The sequence below is a fragment of the Semicossyphus pulcher genome, unplaced genomic scaffold (genome assembly GCF_022749685.1).
Source record: "Semicossyphus pulcher isolate SPU_LCO1_2020_fin unplaced genomic scaffold, fSemPul1.0.p SCAF_24, whole genome shotgun sequence".
Lineage (NCBI taxonomy): Eukaryota > Metazoa > Chordata > Actinopteri > Labriformes > Labridae > Semicossyphus > Semicossyphus pulcher.
In genome coordinates, this window is record NW_027211698.1 from 8,451,005 (window position 1) to 8,470,944 (window position 19,940).

Genomic DNA, 19,940 nt, shown 5'->3' on the forward strand with positions numbered 1-19,940 from the left:
CCAAAATGTTTTGCCACAAACGCACCAGCACCTGCATGGAAAAACAAACTGCCATGTTGCTTCCCGATCCACTCAGCGTTGGCCCGTCACTGTCGTGTTGAGAGCTGGGACCTGCTTTCACCTGAGCACAGCTGCTGCCGGATGAACAGTCCTAATGAGAGGCTTTCACTGCTGCGACTGTTTTCCAACAGTCATATCAAAAAATCTGTGTAATCTTCTTTGTTATTTATTAATATAAAGATAATGTGTATTAAATTGAGCCAAATACAAACTTTTATATTGTTTTCTGTAATAAATACAATATCAAGTCTTATAAAAGCGCTTTATTGAATCTCAAGTAATTGAAAAGAAGAAAGCACTCGAAAATGTAATATTTGTCCTCAGTACACACTGCTCCTACAGTACATCTGTTCTCCATCATGTTCAAGTAATAGAAAATATAATAGTCTGCAGCCTGCTCACAGCCCGGTCTGAGACAAATAACTGCACAGTACACATTAACAGAAGTAACATTCGCTTGGGAATGCAAGCAGCCAATATCTTCGGTGGATCTCTTGTAAGAAAATATGTTTAATTCTGAAGAACGGAGGCAAACAGGTTCGGTCATAAATTCTCTTAATTCCTGCTGCTTTCCTAGAGTACGAGCGACATGATGCACGTGTTCCAGCCTCCTTAAATGAGTCATAACACTGTCACTGCTGCTGCGAGTGCCAGACAGTACATCCAACACCTTAACACCTTTTTCAGAGAAGTACAACAACTGAAAAAACATGAGGAACATTCATAATTAGAGCTTGTGATGGCGAATGTCTGGGTTTTAAGAACTGGGTTGGCATTTCTGTATTCGCAGCTGAGCAAATGGGGACAGTTTGTGTCTTGTATAAACGAGTGCTTTAACACAAGCCTCTAAGCTTCCTGTCTTGTATTTTCCTATAAAAATCATAGTGCTGCTGGCAATAACAAACGACCGGCTGAGCATTTGGCACATTTCAGGGAAACATATTTCCAATGTTGTGCCAATTTAGTGAGTCTGAGCTGGGAAGCTCTCATAAACACCTTGAAGTGAAGGAGGATGTAGAATACAGAAGAGTTTGGTTTGGCCTTGCACTGTAGAGACTCCTGGCAAAGCAATCAGTGACTGGAAAAACACGTCAATACTGCTCCGGTAGCTTAGTGCTACCTGCTGTAAAGTACTTGCCAAAGCCAATGATGAAGAAGGCTAGTGCTAATTGTCTTGCTAACATTTCAGGTGTTTCTTGCTGGTCATGTCGTTCCAGATACGGTGCATCTCCTCAGGGGAGATCTGGTGGACGGTGACCACCCGGCGGTAGCGGCAAAGGCTGTAAGCCATCTTCCAGTGGTTGAAGCCGCTGTTCTGGAACGGGTGGATGCCTAGCTTACGGAGGCACACACCCACGTACACGTCCTCCAGGTGAAGCAGCCTGGTGTGTAAGGAAGTCTTGTATATTAGCTCGGCAACGTCCGCCGAGAAGATGTATCCGGTGCCAGAGCAGAAGGGTGGGTACTTGCTCTCGGGGTATAGATCCCTTGGCATGTACCATTTGCTGCGCATGTCTCTGATTGGCCCACCGTTAATGACATAGCCAGTGAAGTACCTCCTCCTGGGCTTGGTGGTGGGCTTCAGGAGGTTGAAGATTAGGTTCTCCATGTTGACAAAGATGTCACTGTCCGTCTTGAGGACATATTGAGCCTTGGAGCAGAACGTGGCGACCCAGCGCATGCCCATGAGTGTCTTTAGCGTCAAGTTGTGGTAAGAGTCAATAAAATCCTCGACAACAATGTCATGAAAGATCTGACTCTCCTGCTCCACCATCTGGTTGAGGACAGTGTCAATGCTGCGACCCAACAAGAACAGCGTCACCACACGAACGTCCGGGAACGTACTCTCGTCACCCCATGTCTCTCGGATGGCCTGACGGGCATCGAATTCCTTGTGGGTGGTGCTGATCAGGATAACGAGGAAGGGCGGCTCTGCCTCGCACTTTTTGGCTTCATTGATAAGGTAGCCAAAGTCATGCGGGTTGAGTGAGCGTGTGCGGATGTTGCTGAAGGTGGTGTTCTTGTTCACCTTGGGTGCTTTGCGTATAGGGATAGTCACCTGGCCCACATAGGACGTGGAAGGGCGGGACACACTCAGGTACCACAGAGCACTGGCCCAGCAAACCACTGTCAGCAAGTATAAGCAGGAGACCTTAGAAGGCATCGCTGGTCACTTGGCTGTTGTTACCAGTGGCAGCAGCGTCGGAAACATTGAGGCCACGCCTCCATGGGTTGTCTCAGATCAGGCGGCGCAGCTTGAGGCTGCCTCCGCAACGCCGCTGACATTAATTTCAGATAATGGACTTCTCTAGAGTTCTGATCCAAAACAAGCCCTGAGGAGATTTCTTATCATGACTATGTCCTTACTGTATCCCATGGCAGCTTGGAGGGATGCTTTCAGATCTCTGTTACAGCATCTAAAAAAAGATGAGAAAACAAGACAGTCAGTTTCAACATAAATCAAAACTACATTATGAAATCTGAGCAACGAGATAAGCATGTTGACTGTAGGTGTAACAGTCTAACATACCCTTATCTTATTCTCATGACAACGGCCTTATTGTAGCAAGGAGTGTGCCGTATTTTAATAGTATCTTTTACCCCATATTCATTACAGCCCATAACATCAGTCCACTGGCTAGGCAGGCGGCACAGTGGCACAGAGAGTTACCCTATCTTTCTATCACTGCTTCAGATAAGAGCTCTGTGGTCTGAAGAAAGTGAATATCCCGGGAAGCCCTCTCCATTGATAGGCCCTGCTCGGCTCCAGCTCCCTACACTTTCTGTTTGCTGTTTATCTCCCTCTTATCCCCCCCTGGACCAGACACAGCCTGGCGAATCAGAGCCACTCCGACAGTCTGAGAGGAAGAGGAGGAGGAGGAGGATCAGGGCAGAGAAGGTGAAAGTAAAACTTTCTCCAGGGGAAAAGATTAATATCCACTTCCCTCTCCTTCCCCTGGTCTAACCAACCATTTACTCCCACCATTTCCCTCCTCAACCATCCCTTCCATAAGTCAATGTCAAACTGAACTTTGGCGTGCAGATTTTACATATTTCCTTCTGTAATGAGCTGCGCTTTCGTTAGCCGTGGAACTTTTAGAATCTGCGCTCTAATTGGACACACTGACAGACCATAGGGGATGAATTTAATCTCTAAATATTAAAAAAAATAAGAAAACAGTCCGCCTCCTGTGTTTACATGTCAGTTTGTGTTCAAACGCAGTGATGCATGGGCAATTCGAAGGATTATTGGCGTCTAATCCTTCTTTACAAACAGACTTTTATTTGCTACATAATCTCTTTTGATGCAGCAGCTGTCCTGTTGTTCTTTTGGGGAAACACATTTTTGTTTCGACCGTGCATAACTGATGATAAGCAAAGAAAGTGGCAAAGATCCTATTAGAGATACTGAAATCTGCAAAGATGCTGCTCCGTTTAAAGATGGAAGCGGCGAGATAAAACCCGGCTCATTCTTTTATCAGACACCAGATTTCGTCGGGTCTCGGGTCTTTTCATCAGGACTTTTCTGTTTTTCCTCCTCCCCCTCATTTCTCCTATCTCTTCCATCCTTTTCAATCCCTCTTTCTCTTTCTAAGGCAGAATCATCAATCTCATGGTCCAGTAGAAACCATCTCATCATGGCCGGTTTTCCACACCTCCTCCCTCTCAATCACTCTCTCCTTCTCTACTTCACTGGGTGCTTGATCCATCTTTATATGTCTCACTACCTCCCTCCCCCGCCGGTCTTCCTCCCAATCTCTATGCTTTATTGTTTTTGTCTCGCGGACTCATGATCGCAAACCCTTGTTCTTTCTTCATACAGTCCTGCGCAACCTCTCCTTTACTCATAATGTCGATGACATTTTTCCTATGTGGGTGTACGTTTCATCTCCTCAAATCTCTCCTCTAACTTATTGACAGCTTATATCGAGTTCAGTCTCCCTGAAGCCATTCAATCTCAACTCCCTGCACTCCTCCTCCCTCTCTCTCTTGGATAAAATCACCAAATCATCACCCTCTTTCCTTGACCTCGTTTCCCCTCGCTCCCTTCTACCTCAGTTGTATCATGAGGAGGGTCTATTGGTTTCATAATCCTCCAAAACTACCGTGCGCTCATTTCGCTACAGCCTAGAATAACCGATATCTTCGCCCGGCGATGGTCCTCATGCAATCATGAGACCTCACTTTCCCTCGGAGCAAATTGAGAGATGACTGTATCCTTTCATGCCGTCGTGTCACTTTGAATTACATTAGGGCTAGGCAAAAGTCCTCGGCTGAATATGTTGCACTTCCAACAGAATATCAGGGCATGGGATCGTAGCTTTAATCTGCAGTGAAGCAGCTCTTGAAGTTGTCTGGAGAGGGTCCGTTTGCTGCCAGATGAAGGACATTGGCTGATAATGGATGGTATATACTTGGATACAGGAGGCATTATTGTGTTACTTTCTGTGTTAAATTGTTTACAACTAATACCTTATTGACAACTGACAACAGGTTAGGCTTTACTGTAAAACCTTTAAGAGAACCATAATAATTTAGGGAGAAATGGTTACTGTAGGGAGGCTATGTCTCACTTTTGGATTCAAATCTTTTCAAACCATACATGTACCATGACGAGGTTGTTTCCAAGATTGTTTCGTTGACCGTAAACCCCAAGTCGCGTAAGTCGGTTTATTGGCTTTCATTGGGTTATTTTATAGCTCAAGTGTTCCTAAGAGAAACAAAAGCTCCCTAAGCTGAGTCAACAAACGTGCCAGTGGCTAATACCAAGTCCCCTAGGGGTATTAGTGGTTTAAAACCTGCGGCCCTGACTTCACTGGTAATGACGGCATTCGAATAAGCTCTTGGTAAACTCTCAATCGGAGGTAAAAACAGGGTGCAGCATACAATTTAAGTGGCCAGTGTGATCATTGGTGTTAAAGTGTCTGATTTCCTTCTTATGAGAGCGACTTCTAAGGCTTGAGACATCTCACAGTAAGTCCTCTTGATCCTTTGTATTAAGAACTCAGGCTCCAACAAACCTACCCTTTGGGCGATTCCGGCTACCAAATGCCAGGTATTACAGGATGGATACATTTTTTGTCTCTGAAGCCATGAAGCTGTCCAACTCTCATGATGATCACTCTCACGGCTGATGATTAGTTCCCATTCACATGATGATGGTTTAAATGATGGGTTTACATGTCTAAAGTGCCCTAATGTCTCTTGAAGTATTCACGTATTTGACCATATTTTTTGTACCTGTGTCCGGTAGCCTGCTTTTAAATGTGTTATGCCATTCCACTTAATGACAATAGAGTTGATGCTGAGGATGCTTGTCTTTCACACCGCAAGTGGTTCAATACCAAAGCTTTGTCACCGCTCTCGCATCATACAGACGCACAAGGTTCCCTTAAAGGGCCAGTTCGCCGATTTTCAACCTCAGCCCTATCATGCTGTTATGGGGAGCTAATGCAATTATGGTAGGAAAAAAGTGCAATTTCGCTCTGTGCCTTTGGAAGACGCTATCTGCTTCTCCGAGGTCCAGGGAGCTCGCTAAACTACACTTCCTCAATCACTAGGACGCCCTCCTCTGATGTCATGTCTCAAAATCGTCAGGTTTGAAATGTAGACTGCAGACCTGAAGATTCTCTAGACAATCCACCGGTATATTCTCGTCATGTTTCGGATTCTGTACCGCTCTGAGCCAATGCCTGCAACGATCAATGTCCTTGACTGGAAAGCGGTAGTATTTCACTCCAGCCGGCCATTCCTTTCAGAGGGAGGGGCGCAATGCACTCTGGGTGTTGTAGGAATGTAGAATGGGCGAAACCACGAGCTGTTTGTACAACTTTCTCCACAGCTATGGCGCCAATTTCAAATATTATTGCTTCTATGGATTACAGAGAACACCAGCTTTGACTGACAGTGGCTTTTTCCAGGGGTGAACTGCGCCTTTGCATCATCTGCATAATAAGCACCAGGCTCTTGTAATGAGCGGACAGGTCAGACCACAAGGTATCAGGTCATCATCAAACTCTGAGCTAGCTACACTCCCAAGTTTTAAGCCTGTTTGCCATTTGTCTGACTCATGTACTTGTTTGCCTCCCTAGTTCCTTGTGACGTTGATGTAACACAGATGCCTGAGCATAGCATTTAAGTACAACTTCAGGTCCTTCTCTAACATTACTGTAGATCATCATAATGACTACCCTGCTGTTAAAAGGGCAGTGAAACATGCCAATGAAAGAATAACTCCAAAATACCAGAGTGCAGTAAAAACAGGTATTAACGTGTAAAAAGGGGAAGGGGAAAAAAAGCGCTGAATAATTACAGTTATTATTAACATCCATTCACCGGGGTTATTGCTAATGATCTGCTAATCTGAACTGGTTGGCATGACAGCGCGGTGACAGGCCGTAGGGGGAGAGAGAAAGAGAGAGAGAGTGGGAAATGAAGGAGGAGGAATGGAGTCAATGTTCTGCGCGGCGGCATTAAGTGCTAAAGAGTTTTGAATGTAACCCCCCACGGGAAGTCAATTTAGCAACATCGTACCAGCTCTGCTGCTCGGGTCGGCGCTTCATTACGCCTCACAGTGATCCAGGACTCCACATTATGATCACCTTTGTGTGGGGGAAGAAGAAGGCGGCTCTTCCTTGTACCGGAGAGTGATCAAACATTTATCCAGTTTTTGGAGTGCTTTTATCACTCTGTCGCGCTGAGAAAGTTGATTGATTTACAGATGAATCAATCAAACAAGCAGCGAATTTGATGAATGATTCATCGTTTGTTAAGTCGTTTTTTCAACCAAAAATTATTGGAGCAGCAGGATGTTATTTATAGCTTTGTTAAGAGGATAAAACAGACCAAAAAAGCAGTCAGTGACATCACCCTGGGCTTTGTGACTGCTGACGTCTTATTGATGAAATAATGAATCAGCTGAGAAAGAACTCCGCCAATAAGTGAATAAATTCAGAGGATGTGAAACAGACATGTTAAAGAAAGAATGGTTGGATTGATGAGGCTGAGGCCTAAGGCCCGGGCTTCAATAGCATCTTATTGAATCCACTCAACCAGATCTAATCCGTTCAAATCCCTTATCAAATCAAAGTTTTAAACTTTTGCACGTAGGCAAGGCTAAAAATACCTTAACTGAAATTGATGTCTGTACTTTTTTATTGGCTGAGGAGGCAGAAATGTCGAGCAACAAGCCGAAAAAATGAAGTGATCAGCAGAAAATGTGAAAGGTTGATTAGATGTATCCAACACATTAAAAGTACAGGTGCAGGCTGTTAAGTTTTACAATCAATTTTAACAAGCTGCTTTCTCCAAATACTGGAGGTCTGGATATTAAATTCATAAAGGTAAAATCCTTATTGTCATTAGAATATAAGCGGAAGTTAAATTGTATAGAGAGACGTCAGCAATCAAGGGGTCTTCTGCCAACTGGTGGTTAAGAGAGCGAGGAGAAATTAAAGGACTGATTCATTGGTTTTTTCAACTTGATGAATCAGAACACTCTGCCAACTGGGAACCAAATCTGAAATGGAACCAGCAGTCTAAACCCATCCCTACAAAGGCAGATCCTTATATATATCCGTCAACCCTCCAAAAGTGTTGCATCACCAATGTCCCGAAAGATGTCTTTGGCTCTTTTAATACAGAGTTCCCTCGGACATTGAAAGGAAGTCATTATGCCCACTTTGATTTTTCACGCTGGACGAAATAGCCCCGGCAAATTGCGACATTTAACACAGCATACCACCATTCAAGGAGCAGACGCAGAACAGTGCTAGTCAGACTTGTGCATTGGGAAGCTTTCTAAATGAAAATAATCAACTCTTTATGTGATTTGTCTTGCTTTTTGCTCAGAGAGTAAGGAGCTCTTGTACCATGTTGTCTGGGCACTTAGCGGACAGTTTTTGCTGCTTTAGGTGAGCGGATAACTTTTTATATTTTTGAGTTAACAAACTGCTGGTTGTTCGCATACATGAAATGTGGTCAAAAAGTCCCACCCCTGTCCCGTCCTTCCAGTCCCCCCTTTGGGGTAGACGGTAGCTCGGTCTGTAGGGACTTGGCTTGGGAACTTGAGGGTGGCCGGTCCAAGTCCCGGTATGGACCAACCATGGAATTGGGGCTGGTAGATGGAGAGGTGCCAGTTCCTTTCCTAGGCACTGTCGAGGTGCCCTTGAGCAAGGCACCGAATCCCTCAACTATTTGGGGCGCATGCCCAATAAGATGCAGAAGTCCATTCTGCTGCTCTGATACTTCCCTTGCAGTTGGCTTTAAGGCCAAACAACATGGCCCCCGCTTTGCGTTGGGGTTCCATACCGCTATAACAACCCACTCACTGTGCATTATCCCTTCATATACAATAGCAAGGCAGGATAAAGGCACAACATCCCACCTTGCACAGGCTATGTAAAAGTGGCCTTTGTTAGACCATCCCTGCTTGCCGAGCTTATGCCCACATCTCCCAAACTCTGCACCTTCAGCCGTAAAAAACGTTTGGTCTCTAAGCACAAATTGAGATACCCTGATGGCGTCACAATGACATCATCAAGGGTATTTTCTACCCTCAAGCCGAGTCATACAAATGAATTCTGTCTTTTCTCTCTTTCGATCGAATTCTTCAGGAGCTGGGGTTTATAACAGCACTATGTTATCATACATGAAAGAAATCAATTGCGTATTTTACTCTCATATAGTATTTCTGCTGGGGTGGGAGGAGGGGCACAGGAACTTGAATCATCTGCTCGGTTGTCTTTACAATCATGTGACCTCTACAAGCAGGAGCAAAACACTGCAAGGCAACAGAGATGTGGGAGTTTCAGTCTCGTTTAATGTTGCGCCGGATAATTGATTGCGGTCATTAGTGCAGCGCAGAGTGACCTTGCTCGTGGGGGGGATTACTGTGTGTTTGTGAGTCACAGAAGGAGGGAGGCACGGGAAAAAAAAAAGGCTTTGCAGATGTGCGTCTGCGAGGTGGATTAATAGACTGTAACGTCTACTGTCTGTGCTGCTTTGGAGGATACATGCGAGTGAGAGATGAGCTCAGAGGGCAGACGCACCTGGAGGTAAATAAATCATATTTCGAGCGCAGGGATGACATCTAACATTCACGCTGCCTGCTTCAATATCACACGGTTTATGATTGGCAGAGAAAACAGGAAGCAGCCGCCATCGCTTGTGGTTTTTCATGACTGCTGATTTAAGCAAAGCTGTCAAATTGTCTTTGTAATTCTTTACATTGCAGCATTATGACGGGGTAATAGTATTGGAAAGCGAGGCATGACCTGTAAATATGATTCAATAGCGACGTCAAAGCACAGGGGGGGGTAATGGAAACAGAAAATTATTGCTTTTTACGTCTGAGGGGGGGAAAACAGGTACACAGGACCAAATTAGATTTATCAAACACACTTGCCACTTTGACTTCAGGCTGTGTGACATAGTCTTAGAGTGGCTGCGTATGCTTTATGATTGCTGAACAAGCAACAGACTCTCTAGAGGGAGAGGCGCAAGCAAACTACGCCGAAAACCAATGGGATGAAATAGACTCAAAGGCCAATGAGAGCTGCATATGAATGTTGCGATGTGGAGGCACTTCTGCGACTACATTTCAGGATTTCGACAGGCCTCTGGATTTAATGTGAGCAAGAAATCCAAGCGCATCCAAGACTCGTCCAAACCCTTCCTCCGTCCATATCCTGTAACTCAACACCTTATCTCCAAGCTCCTGCTGTTGAATATGTGATAAACCCAACAGGAGGTTTATAATTGTCAGCCCAACACGCACAAAAAACTGTCTTCTATTCGACGTTTGATCCTCTTTCCTTCCAATCTCGTGCCAAGTCCAAAACCCATTATGTCGCCTTCTAAACATTCAAAAGAGGAATTAATGCGTGAGGAATTTAACGGCAATGGCCAAATTGGTTTGCATCCCTTTTAATATGAGCGAAGCACAATTAAAATGTCAGGGATGGACGGCTCCCAGTGTGGCACTAGCTATGCTTTTGTTTCCTGGATAATAAAGGACTCGATGATTGTTGTGGAGCAGCACAGACAGCCGTATAGTCAGTATTACAGGCCACGGGCTGGACACTCTGGGCTTAGCGCGAAGCCTCTGAATGCAAAGCAGCTTAGGAGTGACAGAGGAAATGGGATATCAATCGCGGCCAACAGATTTGGCTGCTGTACAGACGGCTGATGCTCCATCCCCACTTCAGTGCTGACTTGAGCCCAAACAGGGCTGGGGCATATCAGTCTGCGGCCAAGCAGCGCTTGCAGAAATTTCTCAGTGTTTGTTTTAACTCCCTCAGAGAACTCAAAGGACGGTATAATGATGGCGGGAAGAGAAAAAGTTGCTTAAAGTCAGTTCTGAACTTGAGAACTTGCGCGAGCTTTGACCCCCGCCCATCTGGTGCTTAAAACAAGCTGTAAATTATGAGCAAAGGCTACAGCGCTGGTGGATGAGTAAGCAGGCAAAAAAATACATGGGGTTTGGCGCAGAAACACAGCTGCATTTCATAATTACGCACTCAAGAAAAATGCAAAAGTGGATGAGAACAGGTGCATTCGGTCTGTTCTGCAGAATCACGCGGATAAAAAGCAGCACTAGGCGTTGGCGAGGGATTTCAGAGTGGATCCTTTCAAGGCAAACCGCTTCAACCGACTCCTCACAGCATCCAGGCCTGTGCCTGGAATGTTAAGCTCCCTCATAAATTGGAAATGACAACTTGATTCATGCAGGTAATACATTTCACTGTCCGACTGGATGACATTGCCGTTATACAATATTCAAGCTGCACTGGGGTGAGCGAGGACGATGCCCCAAGAAGGCACTGGAATTATAGTAATGCCACTGAAACATTGTGTGACAACAGCTGCTGAGGACAAATGCTTCACTAACAGGGAAACGAGGCAGGGTGTTTTTGTGAAGGTGCGACAGAGGGGAAGCAGAGCAGTTGAGGCTTGATAAGGGAGGATGAGGTGGTTATAACCTTCAAAGATCCTGCAGGAGAAGTCAGAGTTTTATAGTATTGATGAAATGTTTCAGCTGTAGTCACTTGAGAGCCCGGCGCCCGGGGCAAGGCAGTGTTCGCTTTTCTAAACTTTTACATTATCCAGGGCACAGTTTTGCTGAGCACTCACTCTCAGCGCATTTGTACACTCACACGGCCATATACATCTGTGGCCAACAACTACACACCCGTGTCGAATTTACCCTTCATGGGAAAAGTCATTGAGAAAAATCCCTCGCAACATCTAAATGAATTCATCAATTTAAACAGCTTTATGAATTTCCTTTGGGGATTTAACCTGCATCAGCTATTACCAAGGTCCTAGACGACTTTTTAAAGACCCCTGATGCATGCAAAATTTCGAATCCGCAATGATCAGAATTAACTGCTGTTGTTGAACACAGGTCCAACTTGCAAAACTGAAAGAGTTGGAAAAACTCAGTGTGATCTGTGGAGTACCGCAAGGTTCAGTATTTAGCCCCCTTCTATTCAATTTGAGCATGCCGCTGTTTGGCCAAATATGTTTGTATGCAGATGATACTCTAGTCTACATTTGTCTTTAACTGAATGAATATGGCCCTTAGTATCTCGGGCTGTGGCGGTACAGAATTTTTCTAATCGGGGGTTAACCGCCGCGCCAGCCTGCTGCCAGAGTATGTTTTGTTAATTTCACGACAGTGCGTCCCCCTGTCGGTAAAACACCAACGACATGAGTGAACGCAGCATGAGCGGTGGAAAAGCAATTTTATTAACCGCTACTAAGTTCGCATCGTTAATTGTTGGAATGAAATCCGTGGTGATGGGTTGTTGTTGAGGTGATTATTTTTGGATCCAGATTCAGTTCAGTTACTGATTTAATACAGATTTTAGCAGTCTTAATAAATCAATACCAGCAGTATCCTTTCTCATCTAAAATATATTGCAAAATCAAAGTTCAAACACCATCCTAAAATATCAATCCAAACATTCATCTTTAATGTGCCTTACTATCGTCTTTCCTCAGGTCAAGAAAAGATCTTAGGCAGCTACTCCACTAAGGCAGAGAATTGATTTTAAAAATACTCCTACTGGTCTTTGAACGTTTTTTTTGTTCTAAGCCTCTCTTGTGTGTGAATCGTGCAATATAAATAATCCAGGTTCCATGCAAGTGAAAGAATTTATAGTATCTCTGAACAACAAAAGCAGTCTGGCGGACCAAGAACGTAATAAATCCTACTTTATGTCCAGAGTCATCACAAGGGTCTAACGAGCAAACATAATAGTCCATTTGTTTTAATTTTAGCCAACCACCACAGCACATGCATGGGTGTTTATGTGTCAACTGAGAAGGCTTCAAACAGGCATCCTGGCGGTTTTTATAAGTGATGAAACCAACCACGAAATGATTTCAGAGAAAGCAGGAAAGCAAGAAAAATAACATCAACGTTTTGAAGCTGACCTCTCCTCTCGGGGCGGCTGTATATAGCAGGTCATTTTCCAGATGCAATAGAGCGTATCCATCGGCCCCACTGGGCTTTGTCAACACAAATCAAGTAGAACCAACATAAAATAGTATTAGCAGGATCATTTTAAAGCTGACTAACCAGCAGCATAATTAAATGTTCACATCTGTAACAGACAGCAGGATTTAAATTGCGTATACAAGGCTATCCGTGCGATCGTCTTCATCTAAATCCACCTTTGTGATGGAAGTTCTTTTCCAATCTTACAATCTTTCCTTGTCAAGATTTTATATTCATTCATGTCAGATAAGATGTAAGCAAAAGGAGTCTCAACAGAAGCAGAGGAAGCTTTGTGTAAGGCTGAAAAACAAGCCGAGAAGCCAATCAATACAGCAGCAGCCCGCAGTGAAGTGTAGACACATTATGTAGCAGGCAGCAGCCTCTCAAACTCTTCTCTTTATATTTAAACGCCCGACCCCCCTGCTTCTCTTCTTCTTCCGCACTCTCCCTTTTCACTGGAGCATTGACCTTAAACCTGTGAAAGTGTCTACAAGCATCTTCGACACTAAAAGCCGCCGCAGCTGCCTCTGATGAGCTTGTAAATTTGCTGGTATTGATCTGGCCTCGGAGGGTCTCTCAGGTCGTTTCTCTGTAATTTTATTTTCCTTCTGTTACGTCCATCAGCGAAGCAATGAATCAGACTTCCATAAAATTGCGCAAGCATAATATCCTGAGGACAAGGGCTTCCATCAAAAGCACAAAATCTAAACCGCAATGCACGGCCGCAGACATACGCAGAGTAAATGAAAATGGTAATTCAAAGTGAGTGACAGTAAACAACAGACAAAGGGTGAGAGAAAGATAAACAGGCGGCTCAAAATGATCCTCGAAATATTCAAATCACTGCTAACATTACCATACTGACTGATCACCTTTCTCCCATCATGCTCCTCTGTCCATATGGCAGCAGTTTCTATGGGGACGAAACGGTCCCCAATGTACCAGGCACTTGGCGATGTGAATTGCATGCATATTACGTTACTCATATCGAGTGTTTCTCTCCAAAAATGAACCACCAATCTAAAAAAGTGGCACTTCAGCTCGTGATGGATGGGACACGAATTGAGATAAGTGATGTTCCATTCTGAACACAAATGGGTAATTTCAGCACTTAGGTGATAAAATTAGATCACTTCTAAGTACACCGTCCTCTCTACTTTGAGGATAATGAAATAGGTTTGGGGCAGTATTTTCCCAAAAGTGAGCGTAGTGAGTGTAGTGTTGGACTTTAAGGCTTTGTTTAACATGATGTATAATAAAATATATTTTGTGGTCTGTAGCCATTTAACTTTACTTTACAGTTTTCCTCCATTAGTCATTGGAAACTGTTGGTAGAAAGGTCTTGCGTGGAGTTCTTTATGTCTTCTGATAGCCACTTCATCAGCCTCTAGGTTTTCTTCCTGATACAGCTTACTTGACCATTGTTCTGCTAGCTGCTATATTGCTAGCCACTAAACCATGTTACTGAAGGCTACCACTGGCCACTGTGCTGCTAGCTACCTTACTACCAGTCGATAATCCAGGTTGGTGCTGGCCATTGTTGATTAAAAGGCCACCTCTTTGCTGACTATATCGCCTTACTGCTTGGTGCTTTGCAAAGTTACTGCTGGCTACCATACCTCCCTGCCATGGACCCACATTCCTGCTGGCTACATTAATACGAACCCAGGTTTGCTTCCTAATGACTACCACTTACCAGTTGGCCACTGTTCTGCTAGCTACCATACTGCTAGCCACAAAACCATGTTACTGATAGCTACTTCTGACCACTTCACAAATCCTAGCTACCAAACTGCTAGCTGCTAAACCACGTTACTGCTTGCTACTTCTGACCACTTCACAAATATGCTCCTAGCTACCAAACTGCTAGCCACAAAACCACATTACTTATAGCAACTTCTGACCACTTCTCAAATGTGCTCCTAGCTACCGAATTGCTAGCTGCTAAACCACGTTACTGCTAGCTACTTCTGACCACTTCACAAATGTGCTCCTAGCTACCAAACTGCTACCTGCTAAACCACGTTACTGCTAGCTACATCTGACCACTTCACAAATGTGCTCCTAGCTACCAAACTGCTAGCTGCTAAACCACGTTACTGCTAGCTACTTCTGACCACAAATGTGCTCCTAGCTACCGAACTGCTAGCTGCTAAACCACGTTACTGCTAGCTACATCTGACCACTTCACAAATATGCTCCTAGCTACCAAACTGCTAGCTGCTAAACCATGTTACTGCTAGCAACTTCTGACCACTTCACAAATGAGCTCCTAGCTACCAAACTGCTAGCTGCTAAACAACGTTACTGATGGCTACTGCTGGCCACTTGACCACTGTGCTGTAAGCCACAGTATTGCCAGCCACTACTTGGCTATTTGATCACATTACCACGTTATGCTAGCTACTGTTGACCTGTTGACCACCTTGCTGCTCGTTGCCTTACTGCCAGTCCCTAGGTAGCCTTCCTGCTTGCCATTAATGGCCCTAAAGAAACGTTACTGATGGTCCCATGACATTATTACTTCTTACTTACTAACAGCCAATAGGCTCCTGGCTACAGCTGGTTTTAAGATCACCTTATTTATAGCTCGTGAACTCCCAGCCTTTATCGCTGCCTACTGCTTGCCCCTTGGCCACCGCATTGCTAGGTATTGTAAACTACTAGGCTTGTTACTACTGAAGTCCTGCATTGGAGAGAGTGTTTTCAGGGCAAGAGTAATACAGATATTAAACAGCTCCTGTCACTGGACTAAGCTCATGTGACTGCCCCATATTCTCATTGAAAGAATAGAGGTTTGGCTCTGCAACATTAAAAGGGCCATATGCTCAACATAGGGATTGTTGCACAAGGAGCATCAATTAGTACCAACACACACAAGCACACACACACACCGGAGAACCTCCCAAGTCGAGCTTTCATATAAGGCAGCTAATTAACTCACTGATTCTGAACAGTCACACACATTATTCACATTAACTAATTTACATGGTAAAACACCTGGAGGGAGCTGATGGAGACAGAGGACCTGCACTAGCCCAAACACATGCCTGTCCAATAGCTGTATTCCTCTACTGTGCTTCACCCCGCTGCAGAGCTCCAGCCTGCAGAGCTCCAGCCTGTATCAGGGGGCGAGGAGTTATCGGAAACACCATCTCGGAACTGGCAGGCGGGTGGAGCGTGGAACAGGCTGAACACGTCCCATTATATAGCAGGGCGCAGACAACTGCACCTGTCGAGATAACACAGGTGATGCTGGGGGGCGAACGCACATGATGCAGAGGCAGAGACGACGCAGGCGGACACTCTTGCGGGTTTTTTAATCTAAAATTCTCACGTGCGGGCGTCTTCCACTGTCTCTTAAAGGAAAGTAGTCCTCTTTTTTTGCCCCCACAGGTGCACACACACACCTGCTCGGTGTCTTCGCCACAAGCTGACGGAGCTCTTGTTAGCTGCTCTGTTGAACCTGAGAGCTGAGAGGATGCCAGATGAAGGGTCCTGTGATAATTACCCAGCCTCCTAGCTGTTTCCACCACACACACACACACACACACACACGTATACACAGACTTACGCACACACCACCCTGCCACTGCTGATGGCAGCACAGGCCGAGGACATGCAGCTTCAGCAGTCCTTCCGGTAAATAACACTGCTCCTACTGAGGGGCAGTGGGAACACTGCACACACACGCACACTTAATGCTAAAATGCAGTGTGTGTCTGGAGCTGAGTTTACTCTGTCCAGGTGCAACTACAGCAGGTACACACACAGGTAAGAGTTATTGTCATTAACGTTAAGACTTTCAAAATAAAGGCCTCAAGTTAGCGAAATAAAGACATTTAAGTAAGTAAAGTTCTAAATAACTTAATGGGGGAATAAAAAAAATATGACTAGATAATAATGTGAAATCAGCTTTTGTTGTTTGATAAGGCAGAAAGTTTTTGATAGCAGCCTAATTAAAGTCGACAACCTGAATCGAGGAGCAGAAAATGAGATGTTAATTAAACGTACAGGTATCTGACAGCTGAAGTCTTCTTACTTTAACAACTTATTCTTTCGTGAGCGACTCGCTTCTGCTGAAAATATTTTTACTTTTGTAGAGAAAGGATTCCACTCCGTTGAACTTCAGAAAACACTGTCAGAGCAATGATTAGTGGACTAGTCAATTATCCATCCATTCATCATCATACCACTTATCCTGTTCAGGGACACGGGGAGGCTGTCGCCCATCTGAGCGGACATTGGGGGACGGCTGTTGCTCAGTGGTAGAGTCAGCCGTCTCAAGCCGGCTCCGCTGTTTACACTGACGCCGATTCGCCGCTGTTGCTACCTCTGAAGCCAACTTCGCCCCACCATTCCGCCTCTGTGCATTTTACATATAAAGCGTAACAGAGGCGTAATAATCCCGCCTTAAACTTGATCATAGTATAAGGGGCTTATGTGTCAGCCCTGTGATTGACTGGTGATAAGTCTATTGAGCACCAGCTGGGATACACTCCAGCCCCCCTGCGTTCCTGAACACAGTAAGCGGTATAGATAACGGATGGATGGCGAGGTATTTGTTAGCATCTGAGCTAACTAAGCTTCTGCTGTCTGTCTTTGTTGTCAGTGTTAACCTCCCTGTTTGTGCTTGGTTAAGTGATTGTATGCTTGCATGTGTGTGTGTGTGTTTCCCCTCACACTTTCTAAATCCTGGTCATTTAATCCGCCTGACAGCGCGGCTCATTGTGAGCGTGTGAATCTGAATGTCTTCCAGCGTTTGGCAGGCAGGAATTGTAGCTGAAAGGGGGATAATTAGATTTCATTAGAAAGACAGGCGTCTCTTTTCACTTTTAATGGAATAAATTCTTTCTCTGCCGCTCTGATCTCATTCATGTTCCTCTTGCTTTTGAAATCCCCGGCAATGGGCTGTTCAGTAAATTCAATAATTATACAGTTTGTCCAGTTGGTTTTCAATAAAAGGAAGTATTAAAAGTGGTGGAATTTCTAAAAATAGATAAATAATAATACTGCTGAAAAATGGCCGCCGGTGGATGCAGGTAGATAAATATTAATGCACACTCTCCTCTCCACACGCACGGTGGCACACATGCATGACATTCCCTATCCTGCAGAAATCACAGCAGGCACTTTAGCCTCTCTGATGTGTGTGTGCGGATGGCGTGATAACCCACGGTCTAACTGCCCGCAGCTGCCTCGGGCCGTCGGGAGGTGAAGCCGCTATCTCCAGCCAGCATGAGGTCCGGTCAGAGGCCGCGCTGCTCAGTGCGCCCACGGTAAATAAATGATTCCACCTGTCAGACCTGCTAAGCTTCAGCTTCATGGGGGTGAGACGCGGGGAGGAAGCGTGTCTGTGGGTCAATTTTTCCCTGCGTGTGTGTGTGTGCAAGAGAGAGGAACAGAGCGCAGAGCAAAGTGGGGTTACTTTTAGCCGGCTTCAACCCAAAACCCCTGACAGAAATACACACTCCGGTTTCATTGTTCTGTCAGCCTGTCAGACGCAATTTGGGTTAAAAAAACACACACTCTATCCGCGCGCACACTCAAACAGGAAGTGTAAACCTCTGGCACACATGTCGGCATAGGCTGGGAAGTGATTCAAAGAATCTTAAAGTGGGCTTTTTGGTTTGGGTCGGAGCAGCCCTGAGGAAATCCTGTGACATCAGAGGGAGCGTGTGCGCGGAGTAAATGATATGCATCTCCTCCAGCAGCAGGAAGATGAATATTTAAACTCCCCTGTTGAGATTCAGACAAGGTTAACTTCCTGACTGGACTTCCACCTGCTTTTTTCGCACATTTTCACCTCCGCAGACAAACTGTTGTTGCATAACACGAAAAAAAAAAAAAAATGACGGCAGGAGGATGAAATATAAAGATTAGAGATGTGCTGCAGAGTAATGGGGCGACCTTAAGCCTCATAAGTGCAATTTTTTACCGTCCCCTCGCACAAGATGACCGTAATATATCTGCAGAGGTTGTTGATCAATAGGAGTGACTCGACGATTATCGTGCCAAGTGCTGAGGCTTCATGTTTCAAACGTTGTAAATAAAACGCCCATTAGATGACTTAACACCGCGTTGAAGTGCTCTTATAATTAGGATTAAGGGGCGATGCAGAGAAGAGGGGAAGTCCTAACAGGCATAATAAGAGACTGCAGGACAGTTTTGGGAAGGGGATTGTATAAGCTCACTTTGACCTTGGGCCACCAAAATTGGAACAATGCTATCTTGAGTCCAAGCGGACGTTTGTGCCAAATTTGAAGAAATTCCTTCTAAGATTTCCAGAGATATTGCTTGGAAAAATGGGACGCCAGAGTGAAAGTGTTTCTTCAGGTCGTTATGATGTCATAGTAAGTTGACCTTTTGGGTCCAAAATGTCATCAGAACATCATTTTATCCTTTCAGACGTGTGTCAAACTGTGTTATAATGAGCACATAACAATTTGGTTTATGGCTAAAAAGCGCTTGTGAAAGATTACAGTGACCTTTGACCTTTGACAGCCAAAGTCTTATAAATTCATCCTTGAGGGAAAGTGGATGATGCATCCAAATTTGACAAACAAAATCATGTAAAGATCGCCCAATGGCGGCTGGGATCGACTCCAGCAGCCGACAACCCTGAACAGGATAAGCTGTATAGATAATAGATGGATGGGTTGTAGCTAGCCGTCACTTAGTGATCGCATGTACGAAATGAGTACATCTAAAGAAGACTCACTGATCTGTGCGCTCTGTATATTGATTAAGCATCATCCCTTGTAATGAGGTGAACCTTAAAGGAACAGTACGCCAATTCCACCTCACTCAGTCTGTCTCTAACTGCTGGTTAGATAACGTTAGCTAGCCAGCTGTCAGCAGATATCAAGCTCATGTTAAGAGCAAGAGCAGCAGAATCAATGTGTCGACCTCTCTGCACTTCTCACTCTTATCCTGTCAAATGCGACAGCTTGGGTCTGTGTCCCTAAGCTTCAAAATATGACTAATTTAGTGCGCCTTGTGCCAGTCTGGCACACGCAGGGCTAAGCAGTCAAGTTAGCAATAATAAATAAGAAAGATGAAGTTAGACTTTTAGACGTGCAACCATCATTAGTTGGTTATATTTAGGAAAAAGATCATGGCTCGTGTTTAATACGTACTAATGTAAGTTTGAAAGTTACACAATAAGCATGGTGGACGGAGCTAGAAATTAAAGCCTCTGTAGGTCGTTAGTATGCTAATAGATGTGTCACCGAGAGTCGTTAGCACCCTCTGATGGGTCGTAAGGCTCACATGACCCAGAGTGATCCACTCATCTACCGAGGCTTATATTTCTAGCTCCGTCCACCAGTCACTTTAGAACTGAAGAAGCCTTTCGGATGAGAGAGGTGAAACG

The 19,940-nt window shown here is 44.7% G+C and overlaps 1 protein-coding gene across 1 annotated transcript in view; it reads right to left on the reverse strand.

Annotated features, from left to right (window-relative positions):
- Nucleotides 1-310: 310 nt before the first annotated feature.
- The window catches only part of LOC138603565 (beta-1,3-galactosyltransferase 1-like), a 118,493-nt gene continuing 98,863 nt past the window's right edge, over nt 311-19,940 (reverse strand). The window contains exon 4 of the mRNA XM_069675416.1: nt 311-2,477. Within this exon, the coding sequence (XP_069531517.1) occupies nt 1,238-2,224 (987 nt within the window). The 5' untranslated portion in view covers nt 2,225-2,477 and the 3' untranslated portion in view covers nt 311-1,237. The remainder of the gene's footprint in view (nt 2,478-19,940) is intronic.